Below are 21,217 nucleotides of genomic sequence, written 5' to 3' on the forward strand. Positions count from 1 at the left end.
GGGAGCTAATCCTCCTTTGCACCCTGGCTTCCCAGCAGTTACATTCACACTTGAAAGCAAGGCTGATTAAGACAGTAATAATGGCTGTAACTATGTCATTTTTATTCGTCTAGCAAATTATTTTGTAAAATCACGCTCTATCATTAAAGTCTGGTAGAAAGACTTTTTGAGAGAAATGCAGTGACTACACTTCAAATAAAGGAAATTTATTTATTAAAAAAAATCTTGATAGATGGATTTGGTTTGTATTATGAATGTGTCTTTCAGAAAATAAGATTGCCCATTCAGCCTCCTCTCTTTTCTCTATCACAAAGGATGGTGATCAAAGCATGCTTTCATGACAACAGCCAAAGGTTTCTTTTTCTAAAAAATGTTCTTTTTTTGAATTATTTACATGCTTTTCAGTTTAGAATTAATAAATAAAATAATCATTGAGTATATTAATCAATGTATGTAAATAAACATTATGTAAAGAATAAAATTTCAAATAATTTAAACTTCAGTTTTGGTTCTTGATGTTTGTAAAGTGCATTATCCTTAAGAAAAATAAATGCTTTATTGTATTTGAAAAAAAATGCTTAAAGATCATGAACGTTTAGCAGAAACCATAAAGATTGCACAACATACATGTTTAATACTTCGGATCTATGAATTTTATTTCTGTGAAAAAGTTTATCATATTTTAAAGTACCTTCCTTTAGAATATTGGTTATCAGATTACTATGGCATTACACATGGCAGATTTACAAACACTTGATATAAAAAAAACTTCCTGTTTTATTTTATATGTATTTTTTCAAGCTAGAACTGCTTTAAGGAAGAATAGCTTTCAGATTGCACCATTTTACAAAATACCAGAATTAATTCTGTGTATGATAACAAATCTTCTTTCTAATTCTAAAATTGTCCATCTTTATCCTTTCAAAGTAACTATGAAGGGTGTCAGTAAATTGAGTCTCAGTATGGCAGAGAATCAAGAGGATTCATGTAGAGCAAGCTGGGCAAACAATTTTGTAATTCTCATGGTAAAAGCGAAAAACACATGCCTGGTTTGGTTATTACAGTCTGCTCTATCTTAATTTCTTGTAGAAAGCTTTGGAAAAGGGACTGATTGTCCTTACATCAGCTGCAATTTACTTAGAAAGTTAAAATACATGTTACTTCAGCAGACAATAGACAGCTCTCAAATGTATTAAATACCTTCAAGTGTTAAAAAGATTTTTTTAAAGGGAATTGCTTTGTGAATTCTACTCTTTTGTCTGAAAAAGTCATAGATTTACCTATCAGAAAAGTTGTGGTTTGGTGAGCTTCATTTGTAATTAAGTGGTTGAAAATGTTTTAACCTGAAATTTGAGATAAAACATACTAAATAGTAATTACAACTGTATGTATTATTCCTTCAATACAGCAAATAGCCATCTTGTTAGTCTAATCTTTTTTCCAAGATGTCTTGGGAGTATTTTAATTTCCAAGGATTGGGGACCATATAATACTTTAATTTTTTGCTTTGCTTGCATTTAGAAGAGAACATTCTCTGCTGAAGTATGGAGTGTTCTGCATGTTATTACTTGTCAAATGGCAGCCAAGGGCTGTTGGTCGAGGAGCCACTTTGACAGTTCAGATGTAAAGCAAGGAGAAGGAAATGTGCTGTTTCAAATGCTTTAGACAACTAACTCTCATTTGGTCCATTTTGCAGATTCTGTATGAGTTCCTTTTACTTTCCATAGGGACAGAGAAGGAATATTACCTATTAATTTAAGCATGAAAGATTTTAAAAGGCAATTCCTGTACCTACTTTTCAGTCTCTCCCAATGACACATGCAGAGTTTTCTCTGAAATAGACTATAACCCATTCATTGGTAGAAAAATGATTCTTCTTTTTGCGAATACACAAGCTTTCTATACTAAAAAAAGGTACTAAATAGAGGCATAGTTAAATGATTTTGTGCTGGCCTGGGTAGGCTGTGTGATGTCTTACTGTATTTTACCATGATGGATGCTGACATTCTGTTGTTCTTTGTGCCCACACACAACAAACTCTGTGAAGCAAAATTGTGTTTAGCTTCCATTTTAAAAAAAGGCTTGGATAACATGGTACTGCTGATATTCTGAAAAGCTTTGAGTAATTGAAGAAATTCAACAGGATAAGGGTGGAATTAATTGAGCCTAAGTTTATCTCTCTAAAAATTAAGCGTCTAACTGTGAGTTACAGTATATTTCTCTTATCATCAGAGGAAAGAAAGTGGGATCTCTAGAGAATGGTTCTGAGCTATCTAGTATGGTTATCTCTGTCCAAGGGCTGCAGAAGAACTCTAGAAAAGTCAAATGTCATCCATCTTTCAGTGGCTGGAAATGCTAGAACTGGGCCTTTGTAAGATAGGTATCTAAATCATAGGCTTTTCTTTACAATGTCTTTCACTAGAACTTGCTTGTTCCTATATGATACATACTTATAAAAAACTCTAAAAAGTAGAGGATAGTTTTGTGTTTATTGTCAGAATTTTAGGCATATTGCTGGATAAACTGAATATAAAATTTAAGTTATCAAGTTACACTTTTAGGATTCATATAATCCTAATAATAGTTTGTATAATCTGCAATGAGCTGTATTTGAGTTCTTTTAAATGTGAATAGTTAAGTTTTAGCAGATTTACACCAAACAAGACAAATTATGTGATTTTTGTTATTAGACAGTCATAACTCAGATGATGACATTTTGTTGGTCCGTTAACATTTCTCTCTAAGCATTTGTATTCCATTCAAGTTAACAAAGTAATTTAGAGACCTGTCTATAAAATCTTACTTCCTTAGTCCAGCATTTACTTACTCAGCCAAAGCACTGCAGACCTTTAAGGTTACATCTATCGCACCATTGTGCAGCCATTGTGTAATTTAGATTTTCAAAATATTTTTCAATCATTTTAAAAGTCTAAATCCCGTACAATAATTCTAAAGACAAGAACAGGTGTGTTGCATGCAATACGAGATACAGTTCTTTCTTTTAACTGTGTATGTTACAGAATTCTGAAGGGTGAAACTCTGTCTTTGGATGCTCCTGAGCTAATTATATTGCAGGCAAGACCTATGTTATCATTGGCAGGGACAAGAAGGGAAGCTGGGCCCTGGAAGAGGAAAAAGCTAACACTGAATACTAAATAAAACTGTCTTTCCGATTGATCCACGCATTTCTGTGGCATGATTGTTTTCTATGTGTGAATACTTTCTACCTGCATATTGGGAGGCTGGTCAGTTAGTCAATTTGAAGAGTAAAATTTTAAAAGCAGATGATAATTTCTTGTCTTTGCCTGTGTTCTTTTAAATAGGAACAGATGTCTCAAGTGTTAGATGCGATGTTTGAAAAGCTGGTTGAAGGAGGGGAACATGTCATTGATCAAGGGGATGATGGTGACAACTTCTACGTCATCGATAGGTGAATTGCTGTTTCTCATTATAGCACAAAGTATTATGCAAAAGTCCACTGAGAAAAATCTGTTTCTCTATGTAGTTGTATTTAACTCTTACATATGTTTACATGGGAGAAAAAAGAAAAGAACATGCGTGAGCCAGTGCAGCTCTCTGAGCTACAGAGAGCAGTGTTTGAACAGAATTTTCATATGGAAATATGTCCCTAACCTCTTTATGTGTTGCTCGATCCCAAAGGCTGGTTTTGGTTTGATTTACATGGAAAGAAATCTAATGCAAACCACAATGGTAAAAGTTTTACAGCTCAATATTTGAAATCTTACTGCATTTCAATACTATGTGCAAACTTTATTGCTTACATGAATGTTATTAGTCCTTGAGTAGCTAAGTCATTATGCTTCATTTGGAAATCTGTATCGCAAAAAGCAGGTAACTAAGTAAAATCTTATTGATCACAAAGCTGTTGATAATTGCTGAATCCAGTGAGTTAGGAAGAGTGTTTACCTTGGAATCCTTCACTAGTCTGTTGGCACAGGCTCAACCACGCTGTCCCAAAACACTTTTTCTTATTTCTACCTTTACTTTTAGGCTAACACAGTGATTTCTCAGATAGTTTGAAAGAAGTATTATGCTAAAACTCTAAAGAAACACAAAAGTTTTTGGTCAGTGTAGATCAGAATAGCTAGCTGGCCAAAAGAGGTGATTATTCTGCTGTATTTAGCATTGGTGCAGCTTCACTTTGAGTAGTCTGTGCAGTTCTGAGTCTCACAGTTTGAGAAGGATGTTAAGTTATTTATATGTGCCCGAAGGAGAGCAACAAAGCTGGTGAAAGGGCTGGAAGGCATGTCCTGTGAGGAGCAGCTGAGGACTTTGTGTTTCTTTAGTTTAGAGAAAAGAAAGCTGATGGGTGACCTCAATGCCCTTTACAGCTTCCTGAGGAGGGGAGGTGGAGAGGGGGGTGTTGAGCTCTTCTTCCTGGTATCCAGTGATAGGATGCATGGGAATGGTTCAGAGCTGCACAAGGGGAGGTTCAGTCTGGACATTGGAAAAATTTCTATACCAAAAGTGTAGCCAAACACTGGAACAGGTTTCCTTGACAGGTGGTCAATGCCCTAAGCCTGTCAGTGTTTGAGAGGCATTTGGACAGTGCCATTAGTAACATGCTTTAACTTTTGTTCAACCCTGAAGAGGTCGAACTTTTGGAGTAGATGATCATCACAGATCCCTTCCCACTGAAATAGTCAGAAGATCACAGAAGTGTGGAAGGATTCTTTGCTTAAGAGTCAGTGTTTTTCAGCTTCATGAGGTTACAGTTCGTCATCTCTTATCCAAAAAGCTGCAGGGACTTCACAGTATTCTCTCAGCCTCGCAGTTTTTAGGTGCAGTGAATCACCTCTAAGTCCCTTACCAATAAGATCATTGTACAGATTTTTGTGCTGCATTCGTATGATTTATCAACACATACCATACAAACACTCAGCGCTGAACAAAATGATGACTCAGCATTAATGGGGATGGCTATGTCGTGTTTTACAAGGTACCAGATTTTAATGCATTCCCAAAGCAAAAAAAAAAAAGGTTCCTAATTTAATGATGGGAAGAAATAATCCAAAATATATTGGATAAATACATGCCTTTATTTCATAATCTTAAATAGCGTTCATATCCATTCCTTCTGTTTCCTGCACGTCCTCTATTTATTACATTATAAATTACTACTGCAGAATATTTTAAATGTCAAATAACTTGTATTATTATTTCAGTGACCATACCATAGCAATTTTTTGCAAAAACTTGTTACATTTGTATTTAGTGTGTTTAAAATTAAAAAAGAGATACTAAATTAGATATTTTTTAATAAGTTCCAATGATTGATAGATCACTGTACATTCAGTCTATCTTTAATCTGATTTAATGTAAAAACTAATAATCCTATCCTTCCCTTTAAAAAGGAACTACTTTTCTTATTTATGGAAGTGATTGATACATCTCTGCAAGGTGTTTAATAAGTGAATGTATATTTCAAACACTTTATCTTTGGAATTTATGGTAAAAAAAAAAAAACATAGCGAGAGGCTGCTTAGGAAAGACCAGACTGGATTCTACTCACTGTATTTGCATATTTTATTGACAGAGGTACATATGATATTTATGTAAAATGCGATGGTGTTGGGAGATGCATTGGAACCTATGATAACCGAGGAAGTTTTGGTGAGTTGGCCTTAATGTACAATACACCCAGAGCAGCTACAATTATAGCTACCTCTCCTGGTGCCATCTGGGGCTTGGTAAGTGAAATACTTGTTGTAAGATACTAGTTGTTTAAAATGTTCTATATAAATTGCACTGGTCTACTGTATCAGCATTAAAAAGAAATATAATTTTTGAAAGTTTAATTTTAAAGATTCTGAGAATTCCCAACACAATGCTGTCTTTTTTTCCAGAATCTGCAGAAGCAAACCTGAAGCTTAAGAAAACAGAGTGTTTTTAAGAAAAAAGACCATTTTGTGTTATTCTATTTTAATGATCATTTCCCAAATTGCAGACCACTTGACAAGTGCTTAGGCAAATATATGTTTTTCCACATCTTGATAGGAAATGCCTTTGGTTCCAGAGTACAATTCAAATACAAGGTTATTTTTCAGTGTTATATTATCTGGATCTTTGACAACAGTAACAGAATTTACCAAAAGAGTGAAATTAGGACAGCCACCTTCTTCAAGATGAACATATCAATGTAATGACTGATCCCAAGATAACATTTTCCTCTTGAAACAAAGCACGTGGTTTTTCACCACTTTAATCCACATGAATTTTGGGATCATGGCAGGGTTTAGGACACTGTAAGAATGGCTTTAAACTGTGTTGGGTTCTATTGGCCAGCGAGTCCCACCTGTAGCAGTGAAGGTTTGCAAACCATTTCAACTCTGTCTCTGACACAGTCTTATGAAATTAAGAGAAGAAAACAGCATACATGTAGTTTTTCCATCTGCTTCACTGGGATTGCCAAACAGTTAGCTGTTTAGGGCAGCAATGAGTCTTGTTCTGCTGAAATAGCAGAAAATGGACTCTGACCTAAGACCCAGTGTATTTTGGTTTTGTTTGTATAAGAATATAAAAACCTCTTGGAGTACGTATCAGTACGTATCAGTGTGGGACCTCAGGATAATGAATAAGCTTTGTAAATTAAATATTGAGGCTTTCTTAAATGTCTTAAATTACCCACTTGACCTGTTTTAAGGTAAACTCTGTACCTTCTCTATGTAAACTCTGTATGTATTCTCTGCCAAAGGACAGAGCATTTCTCAACGTGAGTCAGATCAGGAGCTTAACTTTAGGAGCTCTTGATTGACCTCTAGAGGAATCTTTCTCAACTGACTGTATGGGGAGACCAGCCAGCTAGTTTGATGGCTATGCCAAAATTGGGCAATTTGGACATATTCGTCCATGTCTAAAGTTTTTTCTACCATGCATGTATTTTCTATTAATAAACTCTCCTTTCCTCTTTATATTCACAGGACAGGGTAACGTTCCGAAGAATCATTGTAAAAAATAATGCCAAAAAGAGAAGAATGTATGAAAATTTTATTCAGTCGTTGCCATTTCTTAAATCGTTAGAAGTAAGATTTCTGTTGCGTTATTTTAATGGTTGTATCAGAGGTACTTGATAAGATTCTGCTTTTGCACAGTTTGAATTTGGAATTCAGTTTTTCTCCACAGTAAAATTTTGAATACATTTGTTTTGGAGAGATACTATATTTTTGATATTTCTCATTTTTCAGGATAAAGAGCTATTGTTAATATTGTATTTTAAAAAATATATGTTTGTTTGTTTTTTTTTACCTTTACCTTATTAAGCTTCATTTTACTAGATATTAGCCAATAAAATTAAACAATGATTTAGGGAATTACAAAATATTTTCATTTAACAGCTATATTTTTACCTGCATGCTTTTCTGAAAATAATTTTTGAAGACTTGGGATACATAGACTTCTTACCAAAATGGAAGCTCTATCAAAACATCTAGCTGTTAAGATTAATATACCTTCTGTAACACTGTTCAGCAGTTCTTTTTTTTATTGATTACCAAACCAGGAATATAAAGATACATTTTTCTGTGCAAAGATTCATGAAAAGAAAGGGCTTTCTAAGTATAATATTGTAATGTTAACCAAATATTTCTTACATTTTCTGTTTTTAAATGAAGGTATCTGAGCGTTTAAAAGTGGTTGATGTGATTGGTACCAAAGTGTACAAAGATGGAGAACAAATCATTGCTCAGGTACAGTTTATTTCTTATTTTAGTTTTTCTATTCCAATAAGTAACAATTTAACATTTTATCTATAGACAATACATACTTTTAAGCTAAGTTTTTCTTTTTCAGCTAAAACAAATAAAAAAATGTCTTTGATCTAAGAGAGGTGATTATTTGGCTTCAGAAGCTAATTTTTCACTTCTGGTACCTTGAAAAACCTCCCTTTGTTGGTATCAATAAAGGAGTCAACATTTTTAGTATACTTAGAAATTCAAACTATACAGAAGAATGTTTGCTTCCAATAGAACCATAGAATTGCTTAGCCTGGATCTTTTGAGATCATTGAGTCCAACTGTTAACCCAGCACTGGCAATTCCATCACTAAACCATCTCCCCAGTAGGAGCACTGAAGACTTACCTTGTTGTGTTCTTAAATTTGATAATCTTTTGAAGAAGAATGCAGAAGTGAACTTTTCAGGGTAGGGAGCTGGGATTGTCTTGCCCCAAAACAGTTACTGGGTATCAGCCTTTGGAGGATTATGATACTAGAAATCATTTGGAAGGAATACAAAGGTGGAGAAACAAGAGTAAGGATCCAAAAATCTTCCATAACATTGTTTTTCTCCGTTTTTTTTCGGTAAGGCATAGTCAGCTATGTCTTTGCATGAAAAAGCGTTCCTGTCAGTTCTGTATAGATGTTTTGATTATTATGTGCCTAGAGTGTGGTTTTCACATTAAAAGTTCTTTCTTTTGCAACAGATATCTAAAGGATGAGCTTCAAGGCACTGGCAGCAAATATTTTAATGTTAGCATGAAACTAAAAAGGAAATTTCACATTTCCTTTACTTATTTTTTTCTTCTACAGGGTGACTTGGCTGATTCCTTCTTCATTGTGGAATCTGGAGAAGTAAGGATTATAATGTCAAGGAAGGTAAACATCCCTAAACCACAAAATTTTTAAAATCTTGATGTATTCTAAGTGCTAAGCAGTAATGTTACCATTGGTGCTTATTTTTCTTATGCAGTCCTGAGTTCAGTAAATCTGTGTATCATTCTCTATCTTCCTTTCTCTTTTTCTACCTGATATTTCAGGATAAACAAGATGTAGAAGAGAATGGAGCAGTTGAAATAGCTCGATGCTCAAGAGGACAGTATTTTGGAGAACTTGCGCTTGTAACTAACAAACCACGAGCCGCTTCTGCATTTGCTCTTGGCACTGTCAAATGTTTAGGTATTGTTCAATAGTATTTTATATCTAATGTGAAATGACACATAATCTAGCTGGTTGTTTTTATTGTGAACTCTTGTCTTTACCCAAATAAGACTGTTTATCATCTATTACTTTGCATTCCTATTTACATAATTAATCTGCAAAAAATATTTGTAATCGATAACTGGTATTTAACACAAATTCTCCAAAATTTCTCTGATTGCATGGAAGTATAAAAATTGTTTCCGGACATTACAGAGGGTATTGCTGCAAACCATTTATAGTTATCAGATAAATGTTTAATATCCTGCAGAAAGGTAAATTATTTCTTTTTTCAGTAGACCTTCATCCAAGAAATAACTGTGGTAAAAATCCTGTCCCATTTTATTACCATGACTTAAGCTTTAGCATATTCTTTGTCTTCACAAGCTGTTAATTTAATCACACTGTAGTCTCAGGCATAGGGAATGCAAAGACCAAAGGAGTTGTGCTCATAGATAACCCTTCGCATCCATTGCTTTTCATGGTCTGGTGCTTACCTCCTAAATATTTTTATCTAATTATGGGAAAACTGTATACTGCAAAGACAGATTTAGCATTCTTGAATGACTTTACCAAGCCAGTAACCAGAAGTTTCTCACTTATAAAGGTACTGTGTTTTTTTTTAAATCCTTATCTCCAAACACACAGAGGTGATAAGGCAATAAAGATCAAAGAGGATAGACAGGAAAGACTAAGAGGCAGTGGTGAGGAAGAGTGTCATTACTCAGTATGTGTGAGTCACAAAGATCTCTGCCACTTCCCAAATAGCAGAGATCTTGACTCTTTTTTTGGGAGCCAAGAGACTACAGGCCACCAGGTTGGAAGCTGGCTCATGTATGAAGTTTCCTCCCTGGCCTGTTGGTTCCCTAGAACTATAATGGATAACAGTATGTGATCAGGTAAAAAAAAATCTGGTCAGCTGCGCACTGACATTACATGTGAATTACTGCCTCCAACTTTTTGCATGTTTGCTGGGAAATAAGTATCTATTACAATTTCCACTGTGGGTGGAAGCAAGTGAAAATAGCAAGGATGTACACCCCAAATACAGCTAGTAACATCAGCAAAAGATGTATTTTTTGTAAATCTCAAGGGTCTTAAAACCGTATTCTTGGGAGGAATCCAGACTTCTTCAGCAGCTCTTGGGTGACATAAATCTTAATAAGAAAATATTTTCAAAATAAGAAATGCAGCAAATTCTGTGTTTATTTATGAAGTTTCAAGGCAGCAGCAATATGTTGGTTGATCTTGGTTTTGCCACGGTAAGTGGTTCTCTTCTGTTCAAACAAAGTATATACTTCAGTAGTATCTGTCCTTTCATTTAAAATCTTATATTGGGATGTCATGAACACCAGGATTAGTGTCTGCAACTGACATGCACATTGTATTTTTTTTTCTCTTTCTCTCTCCTTCTGTATTAGTTATGGATGTGCAGGCATTTGAAAGGCTTTTGGGACCTTGTATGGAAATTCTGAAAAGAAACATTGCAAACTATGAAGAGCAGCTAGTTGCTCTGTTTGGAACAAACATGGACATTGCCGATACCAGTGCATGAACTAAACATTGGAGCAACAAGATCTGTTATGAGAATATAGCACAGTAGTGGTTAGTCCACTGAGAAATTGTCTTTCTTCCTATAGATGCCAAGCATTTTCTCTGATTTTAAGAATGGGTTTGGGGGTATTTTTTTGACTTCTTACAGTGGAAATACTAGTAAACAAAACAGGAATTTAATAAATAATGGACTTGATTTTTAAAAGTGCTGAGTATTGATAGTTTCATCTGCTATCAAGAGGACCTGTAGTAATACGGCACCTTTGAAAATCAAGTCCTTTCACACAGCATTTCCTTAGAGTAGATTTCAAAAAAAAACCCCACATGCCATGAACTTGTTAAACCATCTTCTGTTCTTCAAAAAGGTTACAACTTTTCTGGAAAGACTGTTAGTTTGAATGTGATATGTTGAAAGTATTAGTGCACACAAAGTGTTTATATGTATTAATACAGAAGATATACAGTAGATATTACTTTCTGACTATTACAGTTGTCATGATTTTATGTTGCATTTATCACAGATGTAGTGAATCACAAGACTAATCGTAAGATAAAGCATGACAATGCATTTTGTGTAATGCTCATGACCCAAATCTGATTTTTAACATTTTGTAATTTGTTTTAAAGTCCTCTTTGTTTAATATGTCATGTTTCAGCACGACATTGTAATATCTTATGCAATTTAGAGGACTTGTATATTTTTGCAATAAACTGCATTTTTTTATTAGTTACATGTATTCTGTACATGAGTGAGGACAGCTGACAAATTAACCTTCATGCTCTAAAGGCATAGGTCGTCGTCATGTTCTACCCAATCATATATAACCCTATGCTGTTTTCCTTCTCCCTTGTGTTATATTTATGCATTTTGTCTTCTCTATCTATGCTTGTTCTCCAGATTTTTTTAGATCTCACTTTTTTTATCTGTTAAATCTTTTACCTGTTTCAAATGAAATGATCTCTGTATTTCTCTCTTCTTACAGTCTGATCTTAGCTATCAAAGACCAGATTCCATTACTGAAGTAATTGATATCGAAAGCCATGCTAAACTAAGCTTGTCCTTGAAAAACCTTTATCAGGAAGTGCAAAAATATTTTTTATTTGAAAGATCAATACTTCAGAAGCTTTGCAGAATTCTGTAAAGTGTGTCATTGTTAAAGCTAACACGTCCTGCTTTCAGAAACATGTAGGCCATCATAAAATAATATCTTTTTAGCCATAATAGCATGAGATACCTTCTGAGACTGAGGAGAGAGAAAATCATCTTAATTATGAGCACAGGGCTCATTGCTTACAAGGGTCTGTGACTGGAAATTTCAGGCACAGTCCAATTTTAATACTGCTTACTGACCTGTCTGTTGATGTTCATGGAAAGCTAGTGCACATAATGGAGACTGGCAATAGTTCTGCCAAAATGATACTACAAGAATTGTAGGAAGGCTGCTTCTGCCCTGTTTCAAACACCTGAATTATTACCATCTTTCCTTCTTAGATAATGACTTTTCTAATGCCATATATTTGTGTACGTCAATGTAATTATTATCCTATAGTTAGTTATATGTTCTGACAACTTATATAAACATACCTGTAAATGAAATTATGATTATATAATAACAACGTGTAATTTATATCATACAGGATGGTATAAATTATACGTCAGATTCCAAAAAAATGCCATTTGAGCAAAATTTGCAAATGTGGGGGGTTTTTTGGTTGTTTTTTTTTTGTTGTTGTTGTTGGTTTTGGGGGGTTGTTTTTTGGTTGTTTTTTGTTGTTGTTGTTGTTGGTTTTGGGGGGTTGTTTTTTTTTTTTTTAACCTAGAAACCTGGTATGAGTAATTGCACATACGATAAATTGCCTTTGTACTTTTGATTTATGGAAAAAAGAGAAGCCTGTTATACTAGAAGGAAATATCAGGTAACCAAAATCTACACTTTGCCATTCTGTATGCTGAATCTCTAAAAGCTTACCTATATTTTGCACTAGCTTGATGTGATTAAAAAAAAAAATGCTAGAAATTACTTGTATGGCAGTAAACTACTATCAAGGTCATAAATGCCAGTCATCATATTTTCAATATCGTTGGTTATATTTAAAGTTTCCTTACAATAAACAACACTTTTATATAAAACCCCCTCTGTTTATTGATGCTGTTGTGTTATAATTCCATTATCATGAGGCTGTAAGTGACCTATTCATTTCTTAAAATATTCATAATTCTTAACTAGAATTCTTTCATGTTGATTTTCATAAAGAGATGTTTTGTGAATGCTGTCTCTGCTCAGAATAGACTACATGGTTGTGTGGTAATCACCATAGCTACTTTGTATTTGATGATTTGCTTGGAGTTTATATCTGGGCAAAAGCTGTGCAGTGACGAATTTAAGATAATCAGAGACTTTGGATTTTCTGAGTCCCGAAGTACAACTTCCTGTTGCAGCAGTTTTATTGTGTTGTTCCTGGGGTCTGGATGTTTTCTGTAATTTTCTTTGATGGTAAATTCAGGGCAGTTTAACCAACAGAAATAAACTGTTGCTTTGTAAGTTTCATCCAGATCATTATATCCTCCATCACTCAGCACATGGGATTTCTCCTGCATCTATTCATACATACACGTCAAACATGCCAGTCTTCATGTCATAAATATGGTGAGTGTTCATCTTAAGAAGGAAATCATACCAAGTCACTGATTTTTTATGATCTTTCAGAAGATAGCTCGAATAATTTTAAACGCTATCATGTTTACCTTATAAGGTCCATACTTGGATTAACTGATGCTTCTGTTATTAAAGATTTTTATCATCTTTATTTGTAGTCAGGTTGCTAAAGGAACAGGGCTTTGGCAGTTGCTTGGCATGTACATGTTTGTTTCTTTCCTCTATCCCCAGCCTCACCAGTGATGTATAGTTCTCCAGATTATTTAAATGAATTTAATAGTTGGCTAGATTCTAAAGGGGAGAGAACCCCCCAGATGCTCCAATGTTGAAAATATGCCCTGCTGGGTGAGGGGAGAAAAGCCTAAGAGAAATCCTGTAGGAAAAAGTCATTCATGGGCTTACATGTTACCAAGCTAAAGAGAATCCACATGGCAGCAAATGTTTACAAATGCTTTAACCATGAGAAACAAAATTCAACTACAGCCCTCAGACGATCACAAGACTCAAACCCTGAGGACAACAAGCCTCCTTGGAATTAGTGCTGATGCCATCACTTCTAAAATGCCATTTGTTTGTGCTTTATGGGATTTTATTCAAGTTCATCTGGAATAAACACTCCTGAAACCATTCCCTTTTGATCTTCTGTTTGAGGTCCAGAAGTGACTGATTGTGGAACTCTTGGGGCAAATCTGTGAAGAGCAATGTGAAACCATCTGCAACCTAAATCACTGTCACTCTGTCTTCTTTCTTTGTGTTTTCTTTTTGTATTCAGTAAAGACTATTCTTACTGGAAAGGCGGGTTTGGTTGTGGTTTGGCTTTGGTGGTTTGGTTTCGTTTTGTTTGAAATGTTGGGTGCTCTAAGCTTTCTGTATGGTGACCCTGGGATACTCAGGTTACGATTTGTGTAATTTTGTAGTTTATAACAGACTTTCCATGGCAAGCATTACTGATTTTCAAAATCAGGAATTCCCAGATGTATAAAATCAGTATCTGCTGTCATCCTTCACAGACCTGGCACATCAAATTCCTAGTCCTTTTTCAGACACTTACAGCATCTGACAGCTTTTGCTGAACAAATTGAAAAGTGGCTGTGCTCAAAGTCAGCTTGCCAGAGCACGGACATTCTAACATGCTCTTGCTAAAGTTTTTATGTTAGTTCCAAGCTCTTTTTATCCATTTGCATATGTTATGGTTATAAGTGTGGTGGTTTGGTTGTTTTTTTTTTTTAAGTTTCTAAAATATTTTCCTGTGTCTGTAGCTCTGAAATAGGTATTAGTGCAGTTTTCTCTGGGAGGAATTGTTTCTTTGTATATTGAGGATGTACAGATCTGTGCTGTTGACTGTCACACAGAATTGAGGATCATTTTCAAATCATTCTGAGAGATGTATTTCCTTCAGATACATACCAAGGCTGTTTCCAAGTTCTTAATCTACCTTTTGGCTCAGAAAGATGCTTAGCAGGCTGGACACTCACTTCATGGACTGAAGGGAAGCCAAATAATCTTTGTAGGATATGAAAAACCCAAAGAAAATTACATTTTAACAGTGTCTATTCTTCAAACCATTTCCTTCTTTCCCTCTAGATTCTCTTTATTCACTCTTAACAGCCAGGTGAAGAGCCAGTGGCAGTAGCAGGGTGTAAGGCAAGTGGAGTGACTGGCTGGGAGCATGTTGGGATGCAGTGGTTTGGTTGACTGGGCAGCAACTCTCCTTTCCACATCCCCTTGTCCCATCCCTGTCCCTTCCACAGCGGCAGATAAAGATGAGCTGGAGTGCAGAAATGGCATTGCAATGGCTGTGTGAATACCATGGGTAGGGTTGTGTTTCTCCCTTAGAACTGGTAGATGTATATGTATGTATAGGGGAACAGGGAAGAGACATAAACCGTTACATAAAAGAACCTGTGCCAAATCAAAACCATGTGAAAAACTGATGCTTAAGTTACACTAGGCCATTGTGACAGTATCTGCTGACTCAATCTTTTCTTATTGAGGTAAATTAAATTAGGATGGCCTAAAAATAGCATCATGGTATGAATACTTTGTTCTTTCTTCTTTTAAGGTATTGAATTATTTCAGCTGCACAGCTATGAAGTTTTGGGAAAGGGTAATGTGCTGTTCAGGTGTCTCTGTGGAAGACTAATTCCCTGGCAGCCGAGTGAGCATCTGGGACCTGCTCCCGATGTTTCTGAAGATGCTGGAAACTCAGTTCTGATAAATGTCTTTTTTGGAAAAGGCCACTCAATGTACCACCATGCTATATCTTTGTCCTTGTGGAGTCAGGTGGTGCGACTGTCTCAATCAATCTTAGCTTCACTGTACCATTAGTTTTTGGCTGCATCTGTATGGTTATACCCATCATAGGGAATTCTATGTGCCTGGGTCTATTTGCTAGTACTAAGGCATTGAATGACCAACATTCATTGTGTTTTTCAGTATTTTTGTGGGCTCATTTATAAGCTATCTTACAAGCTTTTTTCCAGCTTTCCACATGGGTAGCTATGTGCAGATGGCCAACTGAGAATAGTCCTTGGCCTATAGTAGCTCCCCAACTGTATCCAAAAATTATTTCTTATTGGCCCACACAAAATCCATGCCAGGGCTAGTCTAAAAAAATAATAAATTTTAGACAGATGATTGTATTCCATTGCCCAGGAACGCTCCCTGGCATTTTAATTTACTAGCCAGCATAGGGGGAACCTGCAGATACCTGTAGTCTCTTCTTGACTGGTTTTACTGCAACTTTTGAGCTGGGATATAGGGTTTTCTTATCACTCTTCTGGTCTGTTTCTTGATATGTCAAGTCTTTCTTTTTTCTTGATATATCTGTCATTTATTATCTTGCTGTATCTTTGTAGGTGATAGAAGTTTAGCTAAAACTGGAATCTTTGCCATAATGACGTGAAATTAATTTCTCATTAATTCCTAACCTGTCTTGGAAGAAAACAATACAAAATATACACCTGGCATGTTACTTGTTCTGTTTCTTCCCAACTTGAATCACTGCATGAGACAAGTGAAGTTTCCCTTCTAGTGCTGGAGAAATAAAGATCTTTTCTGGGACGAACAAGTCCTCTATTCCTCTGCTCCATGTTCCCAACAGCATCCTCTGTGAGGAGATAAAAAGAGGTGAAATATGGGAGCAGGCATGCCTAAGGTGGTTTTTAAGAAGGTGGAAACCCAACCGCCATTGCAGCTAGCTACGAAAGGCTGGGAGAAGAAATTGAGTACAAATAGCTTGGAAGTCATTATGAAAGGAGAAAATTGATGTGAGAGGGTCTGGCAGAATGGCTGCAGAACAGAGGCTGCTCCATTGGGTGGAAGTGGAAGCTCTGGTGAGCAAGGTTGCTGTGATGCCTGGTGAGTATGTCGTTAGTCACTGAAGATGGATGTCTGCATGTGGATGTGAAAGCTCCTGTAGCAGAATTAAAACAATAATAGCTGTATTTCACAGTCAGCAGTAGCAGCTGTGTCATCAGGACAGGACACTGCCTTTGGACAGGAGAGATGAAAAGTAGATAGGCACAAACCCAGTATATATTTTCCTAATATGACTTTGTAATATTACACATTTTTCAAATCAACCTTGTGGTTTCTTGACTTTGTGGCCGGCAATTTTAAGAGGTCAATAGCTGGAGTGCAAATTTATTTTTATCTTTATTTTACATTGGTGTGGTCTCTCCTGCTTGTTTTGTGCTTCTTGGTAGCCATGTGTAAAGTGACAAGAGCTCACAATTAGCACTTCCCAATCCCCCACCTTATTTTCTACCTCTCTTTCAACAGCAGAAGCAACTGAATCAGCAAAGCTACCAACAATGTCTGTGTTACACAGTATTGATTCATTCTCTGAGCACCCATTCATTTTGGGCATGGCGTAAGGTGAGGTAGGGTGTGTGAAGGGGGAGTAATGATTTAATTAGAGCCTAGGCATACAGAGCAAGAAGGATGGCATTGACATCATCTTAATTCTGAAATTCAGAAGATGCATATTTGGCTTCAACCAAGGGGCTGAGTGAGTAAGCTTTGATACAGTTTTGTGTCCTGCTGCCATCTACTGCATGGACTACCTGTACTTTTACTCATTTTCTTTTACATCCTCACTGAGTGAATATGAATTCACTCAGCAAACTGAATGCATGCAAAGGAGAAAAGGTAATTTGCAAATGAAAAAGCTGCTACATATCTGTCTCAAAATGATTCAGACACTCATTTTTACAGGATTTTAATCTCAGTTCTAGGTAAAATGCATATTTTTGTGCTTTCTGGGTATGTCACAGATGGTAAGTGTGATACTGAGGCTTTAACTCCACAGTGCTATTTACTGTCGACGTCTGTATCTGGAATCCGGGCCAATGGATCTCAGAAGACTTGGCTTCACACCTAGCATGCTCACGTAAGTTTTTGTAGAGAACCGTGAACCTGCACGGCAAATAGATTTAACATTTAGTTTGGGGAAAACGCTTTTCATTTTGGGTAGAAAAAGCCTACAGTGGGGTGGAAACATGCTCCATAACAAGGTATGAACAAGTCTTTTTCTGAAGAATCTGAGGGGGCTTGAGACAATTTTGTATCTTCTGTAGCTGCTTGATTTGGCCTCTGTACTCTCCACCTTCCACCCTGCAGCAGACAAAACTTTCAGGAGAGCAAACTGGGGGTTTTGCCTTTCAGATCGCTCTACCACAAGCAGAGTAGCCTGTTTGCAGAATGGAGACATCTGCATACACAAGTCCTGATCTGGAAATGCAGGGTCTGCATCAAAACTCATTAAAAAACCTAGAAGCTTAAGTCTTTCTCCAAAGAGCCTAAAGGCTGTTCAGATGTATAAGGGAGATCAAAAGAGAAAGGGAGGAAGAACACCACAACTTCAAAGTTAAATTTATTGTGGAGTGGTGTAGAAAGACATTTCCTGGTTTACCAGTTTTCAATTTATTAAAAAATGTATTTTTGACAGAGGACACCATGAAAGCCTTCCTATATAAAGACGTATCAGTTATTTAGGAAAAGCCTGAATTCTAAATATAGGCAAAATCTGAGCTTGTGGGATGTAGGGTTAGACACTTGATATTGTAATACACTGTCTAGTCACTTAATAGTTGAATCTCAACATCAATTTCCATATTTCTTCTGGAGGCATTTTTTCAAATAACTCCCACGTTTTTTAACTGGGAAAATGACCTCTGAAGGGTTTGTTTGTTACATGATTAAGCACAGAAGATTTTTAGTTAAATTCCATGGCATTGTTTTTCTACCTTTTCTTTCCAAGCTGAACTTGCACGTGCACGTATAAGAAGTAATAATTTCCAATTCATGCTGCAGAATATACTGCATGTTTTTGAAAGTAATGTCTCTCTTCAAATAGTGCCTTGCAGATGGCAATGCCTTTACTAACAGGCAGGCTCTTACGTCTTGGAAAAGTCAAACCCTAAGCTGATGTGCCAAGGACACCTGCACACCGAGTGTGCTTTGATGCTAAGTACGACTTCGGTGTCTTTAATTTCCTTTTTCAACTGCATTACCCCTGTAGACCCGCGGAAACAGTAACACCAGCGTTCCCTCTAGTGGCCACTAACGACATGTTTCATGGGACACAGAGCTTGCAGAGAGCTCTAAATAGGGAAACATTTCTATTTAAGTTGGAACAATTAACCGGTTGTTTGTGGGGTTCTTGTTACCTATTTACTCCCAAAGCTTCATTAGCGTGCCGGAAAGTCAGAACTGTTGTAGATACCAAATTACAATACAAGCTTTCATACAGGATTTGGGACACGTTCACGTGATGGGGATGATGTTGAAAACGGGATAAGGAAGGGACGCTTTTCTTGGAAAACATCCCAACGATTGCAAAATCTTGAAATCCTCGCATCAGCCTCAAACCCTGATGATTGTTCTGAATTGCGCATGTATTTGCTTTGCATCAGATCACGCATAGTGATGTATTTTACGATGAGAGTTTGGCCTCAGGTAGTCAGGAGTCCATTCTTGGCTCTGCAGTCACCCAGAGCTACTGTGTAGGCCGGCAAACCCTGCCAATACCTGTAGTGTCTCTGACAGTAAAACAGGAGTCGTACATACCCAAACCAAGTTGTTATTCTGGCAATAAATGTATGGAAATGTCTGGGAGACACTTGCAAGACACTCATAGGGTAGCAGGACTATAGACCTGCGTGGATTTTAAGAAGCTGGGCTTTTTTTCCCCCTCACCAACTTGTATTTTGGACCCAAGCTACTCCCAGCGTCTTGTTTAACGAAACAAATCCTAGGGGCGAGGCTGGGGCCCGGACCAAGCGCAGCTGCTGACTCACTCCCTGACCTTTAGCAACTTGCTCTTACCTCCGCACGCCGTGGCGAGAGCGGAGCGGGCCCGTCTCGCAGTAGCGTTGCGGGGCGCTAGTTCACCGTGGGCAACCACGGAAGGCGCCGGCCCCCCGCGGATCGTTACAGACGGGCACCACCCGGGAGCCCAGTCACTGTTTCCAGACTGAGGCCGTGAGTCAGCGCCCCGCCGCGGAGCCCGCCGCCATCTCGGGCCCGAGGCCCGCGCCCCGCCCGGTCCGGCAGCTCGGCGTCGCCCGGGGTCACGGGGAGTGCTGCGTGCTCATGCACCTTTAATTCTGTCGTAAATACCTTCTTTATGTAATCAGTGTTTGTTTGTTTCGCGGCGGGCGCTTAAATGGTGCGGGGAGGGCAGTGCTTCCTCCACGGGGGGGGGGGGAGCAGACATTGATGGAGTTGGGTAGAAGGTAGGGTTCGGCCTCAGTAATGCTAAAAGGCTGTCTGTGCAAAAATATCATGAATCATGTCCTGTGCTCCTCCGAGGCTGTGCCTCCGCGGCGTTTTTCTGGCGCAGCTGTGCGAGTCGGAGATGTGGAGCGAGGCTCTTTGATCAAAGCAGCTGTGCCAATAAAAGTCCCTGGTGTAGATCCAGTCTTGCCAGTATGTTGTGTTTTGCTTGGAGAAGCTGTTCGCCGTGTTAAACTCCATCCAGTGAATTGCTGTAGGCATAGACCTTGCCTGAGACTTCAGTGGTAGGCTGGGGGAAGGAAGGCAAATACCAGAAGGAAAACCACGGGAAGCACTTCCACCCAGGCGTTCCTGCGCAGTGCGGTTTGGGTGGATGCTGCCCAGTTCCTGCTGAACCCCTTCTTACCCATAGTCTTTATTTACTTTTGTCCCAAACTTATTTTTGTCCCTCAAAAATACATATAAGTCAATAAGCTCTTTGTTAGTATTGCTGTTTGGTTTAGTGTGAAAAGTTGACCTATTTTAAAGCAGAGATTAGTAAATTATTTGATTCAGCTTCTAAAGAAAATGGCAGTAATTATGATTCTGTGAAGCATACTTCTAAAAACATCTGTCACAACAAGTTTTGAACATGAAGTTGAGTTAAAAAAACCCCAACTTTACAAGCTAACCATTCCCCTTAATGTTCCAAAACATTGAAGAACTGAGAACAAGAGAAGCACGTGATGTCCAAAGCAGGCTTTAATCAAGTAGAATTAAAAAAAAAAAAAAGAGTAAAGTTGGACACTTTCTTTTTTGTTTTGTTTTTAATTCATCTCTTAGAGGAGATTTTGGCTTTTGTACACGGGTGGTTTTGGTTTAGATAAATTCTTACGACTTGGAAGAACAGTTCGTTTCTCATAATGTCTTTTTTGTCAGATGAGCGTGTTGTATTTGTACCTTCTCTCTGACCTTCGGTGTGTTGGGATACCAGGGAGGCACTTTCAAATCTTGGCAGCTGGCAGAAAGGAAGGAGAAGGTAACATTCCCAAAACATGTTAGCTTGCTCGTTTTGGCAGGAAAATGGGAAAGGAAGAGAGAAAAAATAGAGAGCAAAACAAGATAGAAGGGGGAAAGGAAAGATGTAGACAAGCCAGAAAAACAAGGAGTGTCTTTTCAGAGTTGATTATGTGGAGATAAACATCAAGGTCCTGACCTGTGCTACTGAGATCTTGTTTTTCTGGCAGAAATGGCTGAACTTTCTACTCTTGTGCTGTTCTGTAATTTTGCTGTCCCTCATGGTGGTAGAGGAATTTCCCTCTCTACCTCCTTAAAATTAGAATTGCACTGTTGC

At 37.3% G+C, this 21,217-nt stretch overlaps 1 protein-coding gene across 1 annotated transcript in view; it reads left to right on the top strand.

Annotated features, from left to right (window-relative positions):
* PRKAR2B (protein kinase cAMP-dependent type II regulatory subunit beta) overlaps positions 1-11,208 on the top strand; it is an 85,184-nt gene extending 73,976 nt beyond the window's left edge. Inside the window, exons 5-11 of the mRNA XM_057417832.1 lie at positions 3,324-3,430; positions 5,558-5,711; positions 6,942-7,043; positions 7,632-7,706; positions 8,546-8,611; positions 8,773-8,911; positions 10,354-11,208. Of these exons, the coding sequence (XP_057273815.1) occupies positions 3,324-3,430; positions 5,558-5,711; positions 6,942-7,043; positions 7,632-7,706; positions 8,546-8,611; positions 8,773-8,911; positions 10,354-10,487 (777 nt within the window). The 3' untranslated portion in view covers positions 10,488-11,208. The remainder of the gene's footprint in view (positions 1-3,323; positions 3,431-5,557; positions 5,712-6,941; positions 7,044-7,631; positions 7,707-8,545; positions 8,612-8,772; positions 8,912-10,353) is intronic.
* Positions 11,209-21,217: the final 10,009 nt, after the last annotated feature.

The sequence above is a fragment of the Pezoporus wallicus genome, unplaced genomic scaffold, assembly GCF_028554395.1.
Source record: "Pezoporus wallicus isolate ANWC-B61680 ecotype Strahan unplaced genomic scaffold, APGP_CSIRO_Pwel_v1 contig_5542, whole genome shotgun sequence".
In the NCBI taxonomy this organism is placed as follows: domain Eukaryota; kingdom Metazoa; phylum Chordata; class Aves; order Psittaciformes; family Psittacidae; genus Pezoporus; species Pezoporus wallicus.